The sequence below is a fragment of the Phyllopteryx taeniolatus genome, chromosome 16 (genome assembly GCF_024500385.1).
Source record: "Phyllopteryx taeniolatus isolate TA_2022b chromosome 16, UOR_Ptae_1.2, whole genome shotgun sequence".
Taxonomy (NCBI): Eukaryota; Metazoa; Chordata; class Actinopteri; order Syngnathiformes; family Syngnathidae; genus Phyllopteryx; species Phyllopteryx taeniolatus.
This window is the reverse complement of record NC_084517.1, coordinates 23,344,606-23,357,355: the sequence shown is the minus strand read 5'-3', so window position 1 is coordinate 23,357,355 and position 12,750 is coordinate 23,344,606. Positions and strand designations below refer to the sequence as shown.

General features: G+C 48.6%; 1 protein-coding gene across 2 annotated transcripts; it reads left to right on the top strand.

Moving 5' to 3' along the window:
• Positions 1–3,512: 3,512 nt before the first annotated feature.
• Positions 3,513–11,517, top strand: casc3 (casc3 exon junction complex subunit). Of its 2 annotated transcripts, XM_061748789.1 has the most exons (12): positions 3,515–3,753; positions 4,422–4,446; positions 4,534–4,589; positions 4,666–4,863; positions 6,780–6,928; positions 6,999–7,160; positions 7,832–8,541; positions 9,836–10,006; positions 10,093–10,191; positions 10,292–10,458; positions 10,572–10,735; positions 10,922–11,517. In XM_061748789.1, the coding sequence occupies exons 1-11, from the start codon at positions 3,553–3,555 to the stop codon at positions 10,716–10,718; spliced, it is 2,085 nt and encodes a 694-aa protein (XP_061604773.1). In that variant the 5' UTR covers positions 3,515–3,552; the 3' UTR covers positions 10,719–10,735; positions 10,922–11,517. The 2 variants fall into 2 exon arrangements, with proteins under 2 accessions (XP_061604774.1, XP_061604773.1); XM_061748790.1 differs by lacking the exons at positions 6,780–6,928; positions 6,999–7,160 and having other exon boundaries at positions 3,513–3,753.
• The last annotated feature ends 1,233 nt before the right edge of the window (positions 11,518–12,750 follow it).

Here is a 12,750-nt window from a genome sequence, read left to right as displayed (position 1 = left end):
TTGATAGTTAAATCAAAATATTAAATGTTACACCTAAATCTCAAATCTCAACCAGTTAGGGCAACTTCATTTGACGAGTACTTTGAGCGTTTAGTGTCACGTTAATGAAGAAGTGTCTCTTTGCCACAGCTCTGCAATGGGTTATGGCTGGGTGTAGCTGGAAGATGCCACTTCTCCTTCCGGAAATCCTCGCAGGCTGGCAACCAGCCATCTGCTTATCTGAGGTCAGGTAGCTTTAGCAGGGAAGCCCAGACTTCCCTCTCCCCAGCCACTTCATCCAGCTCTTCCGGGGGGATCGCGAGGCGTTCCCAGGACAGCCAGGCGACGTAGTCTCCCCAGTGTGTCCCGGGTCGTCCCCGGGGTCTCCTCCCGGTGGGACGTGCCCGGAACACTTCACCAGGGAGGCATCCTAATCAGATGCCCGAGCCACCTCATCTGGCTCCTCTCAACGGACAATCGAAACTGCTGAAAGGATTGTCGGTACCCCCCTACCCACCATTGAGGACTTGCACGCTGCCAGAACTAAGACGGGCGTGCAAAATCCTCTCGGACCCTCCGCACCCCGGTCACCGGCTCTTCCGGCTCCTTCCCTCAGGTAGGCACTACCGATCAATGCAAACTAGAACTAGTAGACATTCCAACAGCTTCTTCCCTCTTGCGATCAACTTCTTAAACACCTGACCTCCAATTCCATTACAACATGCTGGCAATTTTTGGACTTGAGTTCGTTGTCAGCTTTCTGTGGGGCCAATGATGTATTACTCGTGCACTCGCTGTCGTTGTCTCGCCATGCTGCACTATTTGCATATACTGCCCACTCAAGCCAGAGTAGCATCTGCTCCATTTGCACACTGACTGAGGAGTATCTGTAACATTTGTACAATCGACATTGTCCCAGATGATCGCACTACGCGTCACTTTAACTTGAAGTCTCAGCGCCCTTTGCACAATGCTCATTGCACCGGACTATTGCAATATTAGTCTTTCGAACTGCTCTAAGAGCTAGAGGAAAAAATGTACCGGCATTACCAGATAACTAGCAACCCTTTACTGCTCAGTGACTTTTTCTTTTTGTCAATGTCTTTCTGTCTCCAAAGTGTTCTCTGTCCATTGACCGTCTGTTGTCGTACTCGAGCGGCTCCAACTACCGGAGACAAATTCCTTGTGTGTTTTTTGGACATACTTGGCAAATAAAGATGATTCTGATTCTGATTCAATGCAGAGGAGCAGCGGCTTTACTCTGAGCCCCTCCTGATGACCGAGCTTCTCACCCCATCTCTAAGGGAGAGCCCGGACACCCTGCGGAGGAAACTCATTTCAGCACTTTGTACCCGGGATCTTGTTCTTTCGGCCACAACCCACAGCTCACTACCAGAGGTGAGGGTAGGAACGTAGATCGACCGGTAAATCGAGAACTTTGCCTTTGGGCTTAGCACCTTCTTCACCACAACGGACCGATACAAAGTCCGCATCACTGCAGACGCCGTACCGGTCCGCCTGTCGATCTCCCGTTCCATTCTTCCCTCACTCGCGAACAAGACCCCACGATACTTGAACTCCTCCACTTGGGGCAAGTTCTCATCCCTTACCTGGAGAGGGCACTGCTTCTCACACTCTGCTGCGAAGCGCTCCAGTGACAGTTGGAGATCACGGCTTGATGAAGCCAGCAGAACCACATTGTTTGCAAAAAGCAGAGATGCAATACTGAGGCCACCAAACCGGACCACCTCTCGACTGCGCCTTGAAATTCTGTCCATAAAGGTTATGAACAGAATCGGTGAGAAAGGGCAGCCTCGGCGGAGTCCAACCCTCATCGGAAACGAATCTGACTTACTGCCAGCAATGCGGCCCAAACTCTGACAACGGTCGTACGGGGACCGAACGGCCCGTATCAGGGGGTTCAGTACTCCGTACTCTCAAAGCACCCCCCACAGGACTCCCCGAGGGACACGGTCGAACGCCTTCTCCAAGTCCACAAAACACATGTAGACTGGTCGGGGGAGCTCCCGCGCACCCTCGAGGACCCTGCCGAGGGTGTAGAGCTGGTCCGCTGTTCCACGGCCAGGACGAAAACCACACTGCTCCTCCTGAATCTGAGATTCGACTTCCCGACGGACCCTCCTCTCCAGCACCCCTGAATAGACCTTACCGGGGAGGCTGAGGAGTGTGGTCCACCTGTAGTTGGAACACACAACCCCAGCCTGCCAATCCAGAGGCACTTTGCATATAAACTATTTAACTATTTGGTTGGACCCGAAACATTTAGATGGAGCATTTAACATTTATATATTTATATCCATCCATCCATCCATTTTCTGAGCCGTTTCTCCTCGCTAGGATCGCGGGCGTGCCGGAGCCTATCCCAGTTGTCATCGGGCAGGAGGCGGGGTACACCCTGAACCGCTGGCCAGCCAATCGCAGGGCACATACAAACAAACAACCATGCGCACTCACATTCACACCTACGGGCAATTTAGAGTCTCCAATTCATGCATGTTTTTGGGATGCGGGAGGAAAGCGGAGTGCCCGGCGAAAAGCCACGCAGGCACGGGGAGAACATGCAAACTCCACACAGGCGGGGCCGGGGATTGAACCCCGCACCTCAGAACTGTGAGGCTGACGCTCTAACCAGTCGTCCACCGTGCCGCCTATATATTTATATTTAACATTTAAATATATATTGAACATTTACTTTCAATGTTTATTTATATATATATATATATATATATATATATATACACACACACACACACACACACACATACATACAGTGGGTACGGAAAGTTTTCAGACCCATGGGGTTTGCTAAATAATTGGCGATTGGCTGGCGACCAGTTCGGTGTGTCCCCCGCCTCTCGCCCAGAGTCAGTTGGGATAGGCTACACCATGCCCGCGACACGTCAGGAGGATAAGCAGTAAGGAAAATGAATGAATGAATATATGTTTAACATTTAGTTTTAAGATGTATATTTAAATTTACATTTAAGATATATATATTTTTCATTGATATATATATTTCACATTTAAATATGTGTACCAGTTCAGGGTGAACCCCGCCTCTCGCCCGAAAATAGGCTCCCGCACGCCTGCGACCCTAGTAAGGATGAGCGGTACAAAAAATGGATGGATGAAATTTCATACTGCTCATATGATTTGCAACAAGATAATAATGAATACATGTGAATATTTTCCGAAGGTACTTGTAATTATTTGCACCAAAACAATGGGGCAAATTTGGAATAGTTGTTATTTATGGATTTTTAAGCCACAAATATTATGGTCCGGCCGGCTCGAGATCTAATTGGGGTGAATGTGGCCCGCGAACTAAAATGAGTCTGACACCCCTGTGCTCACCAGTCGGTCACCGTGCTGCCGGTTCCGCCCATAGAACTGAACACTCGCTGTGGTGCCACCAGTTTTTTCCCCCATTGTTTATATTTTGCCCCGGCTGGGGGCGCAAATGAGCAACATATGGTAAGAAGACGAAGAGGAAGTCGGGGCGTTTTCCCAAAATGCATCTGTGCTTCCAGCTTCATTGGTGTGGAAAGTAAGATGGCGGACCGGCGGCGGCGGAGGAGGCGCGCGTCCCAGGACAGCGATGACGATGACGACGACGAGTCCGGTTCCTCTTCGGGCTCGGAGATCCGCGAATCAGGCTCCCAGACGAGCAAGGGCCGCGGCGGCAGAGAGCCTGAACCGGCAGAGGTCGCTTCGGAGCGGATCGAGGCCAAGGAGGAAGTGGCGTCCGAGTGTGTGAGTTGCTAGCTGCAGGCTAACGTTAGCATAGCAAACCGCCCGGCAGGCGCCTTCCCTGCCCGGACAAATTCGTGGTCGTGAGGATTCTTTTGGGAACAAAAGGCCTCCTTCAATTTCGTAGCTTTCGGTCCAAGTAGCCGTCGTCGTTCGTGATTCGATTTGAAGACGTCAAACGGGTCCATTGAAGGAAAATTCTCAGGGCGCAATATTGATATGACAAATTATTCTTTGGTGTTTAAAGGCGGTTGGCAATATTGATCTGTTCGGGACTTGACGTCATGCTCCTTGTACGTGACTTCGCACTTTGTTTACTGCCTGCTTGGCAAGTTGACAAGGCCAGCTGGCGTCCTTATGATGTTCTGAACATGGCTCTATGTACTCAGTCTGCTTGGGCCAGAAGCTTCAATCAGTCCACAGGTACATAAGACAGCCAGACTATGCAAGTCTAAAGGATAGAAGTAAATAAAGGAGGCCAGTCGAATTGTTGTTGGGACCTGAAGCGTCCAGTCAGCGAGTGTATTGAGATGAGCCGCCACTGCGACTGCTGTGAGGAGGGTGCTTGGCATTGTCCGTGATGGCCCGTAGCTTGTCCTGCGGCTGGTCTCAAGTAGGATGTTGAACATGTAATTTCTGGAGTGAAAGTCTGCTTGTTTGTTCTTTTGCAGGAGAGCGAAGATGGAGCTGGAGAAGGTAAGATCCCATTGGTTGTGCCACATGTGCTGACTTTGTTCTAGTCTCACACTTGACATGTTTCACGTGTGTGTCGGCGCACTCCAGCTGTCCTCTCGGACTACGACAGCGCCGATCCGGAAGAAAACGCCTCCCACTCGGAGGTAACTGCACTCTCCGATGCCGTCCGGGAGTGCCTCTACTAGGTCTGTGGAAATGTTTCGCTTCCTCTTTCTGTAGGGAGGAGAGGAGGAGGAGGGCGCGGATGGATTCAGCGATAAAGAAGCTCCGGCAGCGGCCAGCCAGTCCAAACTTTCCGCTCCGGCCCAACCGGCGCCAGCAGAGGCCAATGAAGACAGGGAAGAGCGGAGTAAAGTGGAGAAGGAGTCAGAGGAAAAAGGAAAGTCGGCAGGAGAGCGGCAGAGCGGCGACGGTCAGGTTAGAGACATGCTCGCTTTGAGGCTAGCGCGAATGGCGCTGGTGTGTTTTTAATCTGCACATACACCTTGACATCCAATGGAATCAATGCTCGAGGCGTTTCCACGTTCGGCCTAAATTGGCATGTGAGTAGGAATGCCGCTATCCGAATCTGACAGTATGGTAACCGTGACCCAAAATGTCATGGTACTGCTATTATTGCTCTAAAATGTATTACAGTGGTGCCTTGAGATGCGAGTTTAATTTGTTCTGTGATCGTGCTCTCGTGAGTGTCAAAACACTCATATCTCAAAACGCACTCCCCCGTTAAATGAATCGAAAGGAATCTGTTCCACTCCCTCGAAAAACCAAAAGATTTAAAAAAATAAATAAATAAATACAAGTCGCCAGTACATTGTAAATTCTAGTCATAAGAGAATGTAAAGATACTAACTGATTTTATGAAGTTTAATCAAGCCAAAAGTCTCACATACACACAACCTGAATTTAACTTAAACTTAAGTTGCTTGCCTTTACCTTTAAATGCGCTCTCTCGCTCCCCACACTCTGTCGACCACCGTCCCCTGCCCTCTCTGCGCCTGTTGTGCAGGAAGGCTGTGTGACTCAGTCAGTGATGTCACTGCCAACCTCCACCGGGTTAGGGGTGAAGGTATCACGAGCCACTGTTTGACGAAGACTTCAAGAGAAGAAATATACAGGCCATGCCACAAGATGCAAAGCACTCCTCAGCAAAAAGAATCGGAAGGCCAGATTGGATTTTGCAAAGAAGTACAGAGATGAGCCACAAAGGTTTTATGGACTGATGAGACAAAGATTAACCTCTACCAAAGTATGGAGAAAGAAAGGTTCTGCTTTGATCTAAAAACAAACCATCTCCTCTGTGAAACATGGTGGAGGTAATGTCGTGGCTGCTTCTGGAACTGGCTCACTGGTCTTTATTTATGTAACTCATGATGGTAGCCGCAGAATGAATTCTGAACCATTTTTTCTGGCAATTTACAGAGAAATGCATCCACACTAATTGGGAGAATCTTCCTCATGCAACAAGACAATGACCCAACACACACTGCCAAGACAACAAAGGACTTCAAAGTGGAAGGTCTTAGACTGGCCAAGTCAGTCACAGGACCTTAACCCAATAGAGCATGCATTTTACCGACTGAAGGGAGAAACCCTCAGAAACCAGAACTGAAAGAAGCTGCAGTAAAGGCCTGGAAAATCCTTTCAAATAAAGAACGCAAAAGTCAGGTGAAGTCAATAGGTCGCAGGCTTGATGCAGTTATTGCAAGTAAGGGTGGTGCCACCGAATATGAAATGTTAATCATTTGGTTCATTTAATAATGTCTGTTTCAATACTTTTGCTCACTTGAAAAGTGGGTGGCTTCAAACAAAAGGTGCTCTGTCCTGAGTTGTTTTACACAACTAGATGTAAATACCATGAAATGAAAGCTGGAATTCTGAACTTTTGTCTCATATTCACGAGACCCCCAAAAAACCAAAGGAATTGAACCTTGCCATTGCAATAACTTTGGAGGGTACTGTATATACGAGCCTTCGTATATCCCATGTCGTGTTTGTGTGTGTATTATACGTGCGTAGAAGGGAATCCAGATTTTTGGGGGTGCATATTCGACATTCAAGTGTTGGTGCCCCTTTGACTCTGGTTGGGTTAGTACCGGCACCGAAGTATTGAATAAGCCTCTTCCACGAGCCCAGGCTATCACACATGTAACGGTACAAGTTATTTGTCGGCCAGACGGCATCCCGGTATTTTACAGTATGAGAGCAGAAACTGCAATGCCATCCGACCTCTGCCCCAGAAATGATTCATGCCGCGCTTCGGGCCTATACAGAGGTCGTAAACTAGTTCAGCCTTTACGACACAGCTTTACCAGCTCACTCCAAGTCACCCGCAGGAGTCCACCGAGGACCCTGAAACCAAAGCGGGAGGGCAGTCCGGGCAGCAGCTGGACGACGACGAGGACCGCAAAAACCCGGCTTACATCCCTCGTAAGGGTCTCTTCTTCGAGCACGACGTCAGAGGCCACGCCCAGGAGGAGGAAAGGTATCGGCGTCTTTGTCGGCGCTTTCGATTCCGGATCGGCGTTTCACCGCCTTCTCTTCCGTTCGTCCAGGCCCAAAGGCAGAAACAGGAAGCTGTGGAAGGATGAAGGGCGCTGGGAGCACGACAAGTTCCGCGAGGAGGAGCAAGCGCCCAAGAGCCGTGAGGAGCTCATCGCCAGCTACGGTTACGACATCCGGAACGGCGAGCGCACTTTTGTCCATCGCCGGCCTCGGTGAGCGGTGCAAAGTACATATTTTAACCGTCAACCTGCTGGATGAATGGTTAGTACTAGTGCTTCACAGCAAGAAGTTTCCATGTTCAATCCTGACTTGGACAGCGCAGAATAGGCACATTTCTGTGTGGACTTGTTCAAGCATGTATGTTGCAGGTGGAATAGAGAACCAAGTAAGGGGATTCATTCATTTACATACAATATCCGTTATAAGAGCCAACATAAGCGGAATATTTTTCATGTTGTTTCGTGTATGACAAGAAGGGAGCCCGGTGGAAGGCAATCACGGAGTCAACATTGCCAAAGATGGGACCGTTTACATGTTAGGCAAAAGCACTACTTTGTCCACATTGGTAACATTGTGCCGAGGTTCCAACTCACACGTTTTGACTGAAAGGTCCAAGAGGAAATACTTGCCTTCACATTATCTGGAAAGAGAAAAAAAGTGGAGGCAATTTCATGCTCAGGGAAAAAGATGTTTCCGAAAAAATCATCCCAAATCCCAGAAGGGAAAAACAAATGGCATTTTTAAATTTGCTTTTGTGTGAAGGGGAAAAGATTGATTCAAATCAGATTTTGGGGGAGGAAAATAATGGGAGATTTTATTTGCGGGCCACATCTTGCAGCGCTACTACAAAGTAGTGTTAAGGAAGGTTTGTTTGTCTGCGCAGGTCGTCTGTGTCCCCCAACAGGGAGCCGTGGTGGCGGGACGGGGGGGAGCGAGCGGTGCGCTCTTGGCAGAGCGGTCGAGGAGGAAGAGGAGGAGGGAGTCTTGCCCGAGGCGGTCCTCCCCATCGTGCTGTCCCACTTGTGGCCAGCCAGCGTGGTAACACCACCCGCGGCCGACCACCCCACCTCCCGGCGCAGCCCCAGTACGGGGGGAGCGACTCGCACGCGCCTCTGCTTCATCCGCGAGAAAGAGTAGGTCCTAAAGCCCCGCCCGTGCCGGCGGCGGCCGGCAGGGGAAGCCGTAGGGCCGCGGAGGACCCGCCAGTCAGCAAAGATGGCGAAGACGACCGCCCGCTGAGTACCGGAACCCAGGTGGCATATCGGAGCACGTCGCCTACGCAACAGCTGCAGGAAAAACGAGGGGGTGCCGCTCAACCCCCCCATGCGTCCGTGGCCTCCCAGGAAGCCTCTCCTCCCGCCGAACGGCCCGTTGAGCGAAAGTCGTACTCGCTGGCCCGCAGGAGTCGCTCCCGGCCGGCCGAGCTGGGCGGCAAACAGACGTCCGTGGAGGAGGTAGCGGTGGCGGAAGTGAAGAACCCGGTGGGGGGCGGAGGCATGGCCGAGCTGGACCAGGACGTGGCCCGACTGAGTCTGGTGTCTGGACAGAGCTGGAACCAGAACCCTGCTTCCTACGTACACTCTGAGATCAGAAGTGAGTCGTGACAAACTTCTTTTACATTACAGCTATAAAAATCCCATTATAGTGATCAGGTTCCCAATCATTCATCATTTGCGACTTCTTTTTTTTTTTTTTTTCCCAGTGGACATTTTAGGGAACTCGAGTGAGTGTATGTGAGCCCTTTGGAGTTTCTTAAAATTCTGCATGAATTGGTCGTAAAATGTAATCACAAGAGTAAAACGTCTGCTGAAACTAATGCCACACACTTATGTTTTCATATTCTTATAGAGCATAATGTAAACATTCACAGGACAGGGAGGAAAACATAAGTGAATCCTTGGCTTTAATAAGTGGTTGACCTTTGACACTTTGGCAGCAGTAATCTCAAGAAAACATTTCCTGTAGTTGCAGATCGGAATTTTGGACCGTTCCTCTTTTCAAAACTGCTGCAGTTCAGCGAGATTCCTGCAGAGAGGTCTGCTGTGAACAGCGCTCTTGAGGTCATCTCAATGGGGTTGAGGTCAGGACTTTGACTGGGCCAGTCCAGAACAGGCATTTTTTTTCTTCTGAAGCCAGTGACTTTTTTTCCCCTCCCCTCCTTTGGTGTTCTCCTTTGAGGCCAATTTTTGTTTCGTGTTTAACACGAAAACGGTCGATTTGTCATCAGAGATGTTGCCATATGCCGGGGAGTTCTGGAAGTCTTTTGCTGACATGCTAGGGTTCTTTTTGACCTCATTGAGCATTCTGCGTTGTGCTCTTGCAGTCATCTTTACTGGACGGCCACTCTTTGGAAGAGAAGTAACAGTGCTGAACTTAGTAAATTTAGAAACCGTTTGTGTGACTGTGAACTGATAAACATCAAGACCTTTAGAGATGCTTTTGTAACCTTTTCCCGCTTTATATAAGTCAGCAATACTTAAGCGTAGGTCTTCAGAGAGCTTTCTTGAGCAGTTCTTCGTGACAGGAGCCAATTCTAACCTGGTGTGTGCATTTTGTCGTGGCCAGAGCAGCTTTCACGCCAAACCTCCAATCCTGCCTCATTGATGAGACTCCAGGTTGGCTCACACCAGACTCTGATTAGCTCTTGGAGAATCCATTCCCTCGAGGTTCACTTTTGTTGACGTTTACGTTATTTTCAAAATATTTTATATAAAAATAAGAACTATAATTATTTGTTTGGTAGTACTTTAAGCAGACTGTTTTCGTGTTATTTAAATGAAGATCAGAGTACATTTTGTAACCAATTAAATGCGGAAATTCCAGAGGGTTCACAGACTTTTTTTTCCCCTCCACTAAGCAAGACTTTCTCTTAATTGCTCGTCTCCAGGCTTGAGAGGCGGCTTGCCCATCCCGTCCGGTCGGCCTCCGTTCTCAGGTTTGGACGAGATGTCAGGCGGCTCCAACCGCGCCAAGCGTTACTCCTCCCAGCGGCAAAGAGGTGTGGCCGAGGCGGCCCCCCTGCACATCGGCGTCATGGAGGGACACTACTACGAACCCAGTTAGGATTCTGGCTTTTTAAATTTTTTGGTCCTCCCTCCTCTCGAGTCACTGACGAGTACGATCGATTGTGTTTGCATCTGGCAGTGACGTACCAGGGACCAATTTTCACGCATGGCGAAGCCTCGGCCCCCGTCGCACCCCAAGGCATACTGGTCCAACCCGAGATGCACATCCCCCATCCTGGTCAGTTTTTCGTTGAAACACATTCAAACTGCTCCAGAAAGTTTTTGGATTTGTATTTTTTGAAATGTATTTATGCTTTTTGTGTGTGTCGCCGCCTCAGGACTACATCCCCACCAGTCGGGAGGCCCCATAGCAAACCCCGCCCTCTACGGAGGGCCGCCTGTATCTCTGCCACCAGGGCAACCGCAACAACTTTTGCCGCCGCCTTTCTATCCTCCGCCAGGGGTCATGACCTTCCCTTACCCAGCCATGTACCCGAGCCCTCAGGTACGCCGAGAAACGTCACCTAACCTCTAAACGTTGTCGTCGATATTGCCCGATCTGAAAATGATACGATGACGATGTGCCACCGCTTCCTGCTTCCTACTTCCTGTGTTTAGGGTCAATCCCAGGTGACGTACGGGGGCGTGACCTATTACGACACGATGCAACAGCAGGCTCAGCCCAAACCTTCGCCGCCCCGCCGCACGTCCCAACCCGTTACTGTCAAGCCCCCTCCTCCCGAAGTGCCCTTTGCATTGGAGTGACTCCGGTCCTCAGAACTGTGAGGCAGATGTGCTAACCAGTCGTTCACCGTGCTGCCACATTTCACAATTTCACACAGCTTGGCCGATTCATACGTTCTCACATTAAAACAATTCAATTAATTCCACATCGTTTCAATTCTGCGTTTTCCACAAATTGTATTCTGCTCCTCGTCGTTGCTATGCTAACCTTTTTGTTGCCGCAGGTTCCGGCGTGGAGCTTCTGACGAACACGGACTGACGCACAGGCCGCGTCTGTCTGGAGGAGCGGGTCACGTGACTCTGTGCTGGATTCCTTCTTCCAGCTTGGCGTGCGTGTCTGAACGACAGTGGCGCGCTAGCCAAAATGTGTGCGGTGGCGGCGGCGGCGGCAGCGTGCCTTCCTGTGAGGTCACATGACCGTGTCCACCAAATGGCTGCACGCCCGCTATCTTTCCTCCCGCTCAGCCCACCCGCGACGTTCAGGGCAACTAAAGTACGGACAAAACACTTTGATGATTCTGGTCCACTTGAGTTTGTGGCTATGAGAAAAAGCCAGGATCAGAAATGTAGTCTTTTGTTTATGCTTGTTGGTCACAGGAAAGATCTAAAAGGAGTACACTTTGGTTTAGAGCAGTTGCCACTGTAGTTATGTGTTCGTTTTTTAATTCCCTTCCTGGGATATTTTTCTATGTTTGTTGTATTTTGCGTTGAAGCAGTGAGATGTGACTCCCAAAAAAACTTTTCAACTTGCTGTCCTCATTTCTGCGACCAATCTGTCATCGGTAGCTTGAAGCTAATAAAACTTAAAGTTAACCTTCAAGATTCCAATTTGTGATGTATTGAGTTTATTCCACTGAGCGAGGAAGCTGACTATATTCTTTTATTTGCGCTGATAAAGATTAACGGGTTATGGCGCGCCCTCTAGTGGCCGCCGGACCACTTTAGTGTGAGTGCACTTGGGGAAAAATAGGCATCAAAAGCAATCGTGATTGTAAATGTTTTATGTTTAGCAAATATTCATTTGGTAAGCACCAACAAATGAATGATTACCTTTTCTATGGAGGACCAAGAGTGCCAAAATTAAATACATCATTAAATGTTATATTTATTTCAGTATGTATTTCACATACAAACCCTACTTTGAAACCCTAACCCTGTTGTCTTCTTGCCGTGGACTCTGCGAGTTGATTTGACTTTCCGACATTAACGCTCTTTCTTTTTGCCGCTTCTGTCCCCCCTCTCCCTCAATTTCTCAGCAGCATCCCACTCGTCAAATGTGTTGTCATCAGCGAACAAACGAAATGATGAAATCCCTTTGTTGATGTTTGAAATTGGCTCCGTTCTGTCCTCGGAATACTTTTATTTTTTACGTTTACTTCTCCGAAAATCGGACTGTGTCAGGTTGCCACGTCACCTCGTACCGTCGAACGGCTAAGGGTTAATTTGCGCATTCATTTGGAACAATTTCATGATGTTTTGACAGGAACTACTTGAGGTGTACATTACATGACATGATCATTATAATCAGCTGAATTTTTCAGAATCGAGTATTCACCAAGGCCATAGTACAGGTTTAATACTGTGTGCTCTCACACAAACTTGAAGCTGCGCTTCTAAGCGCTTTCAAAAATATAAAAAATACACTGCTCAATCTATATATTTTTTAAATTTTTTTTTTTTTTTAGAAAATAGAGCCGTTGTAACATGAATATTTTTCCATACAATAGCTTCCATTTTACATACTTTTCCAGACCTGGGAATTTATGAAATTGAATTCCATCCTTTTCTATTTATGTGGGATATCTAATAATCCCTCCATCAAGTTACATAATCGGTTATGATTTCCAGAGGTGCTTTTAAACAAAGTGTGGCGTGAAATGATGCCACCCCAGACCGAGAACAACCAGCAACAATCATTGTCCTAGAAGGAAATAAGGCCATTTGAACTTTGTGTATGTCTCCCCTACCCCACCCCCAAATGCTCCCAAAAAAGAAAAAAGCTAAACTGCTTTTAAGACAGACATCTTTAGCGCAGGTCACTGATCATCCCAAA

Coding starts and splice junctions, on each gene's coding strand:
- casc3 (XM_061748789.1), top strand. CDS start 3,553: ATGGCGGACCGGCGGCGGCGGAGGAGGCGCGCGTCCCAGGACAGCGAT. Junction 8,542..9,835: donor CGTACACTCTGAGATCAGAA/GTGAGTCGTGAC, acceptor GCTCGTCTCCAG/GCTTGAGAGGCGGCTTGCCC. Junction 10,007..10,092: donor GGGACACTACTACGAACCCA/GTTAGGATTCTG, acceptor TGCATCTGGCAG/TGACGTACCAGGGACCAATT.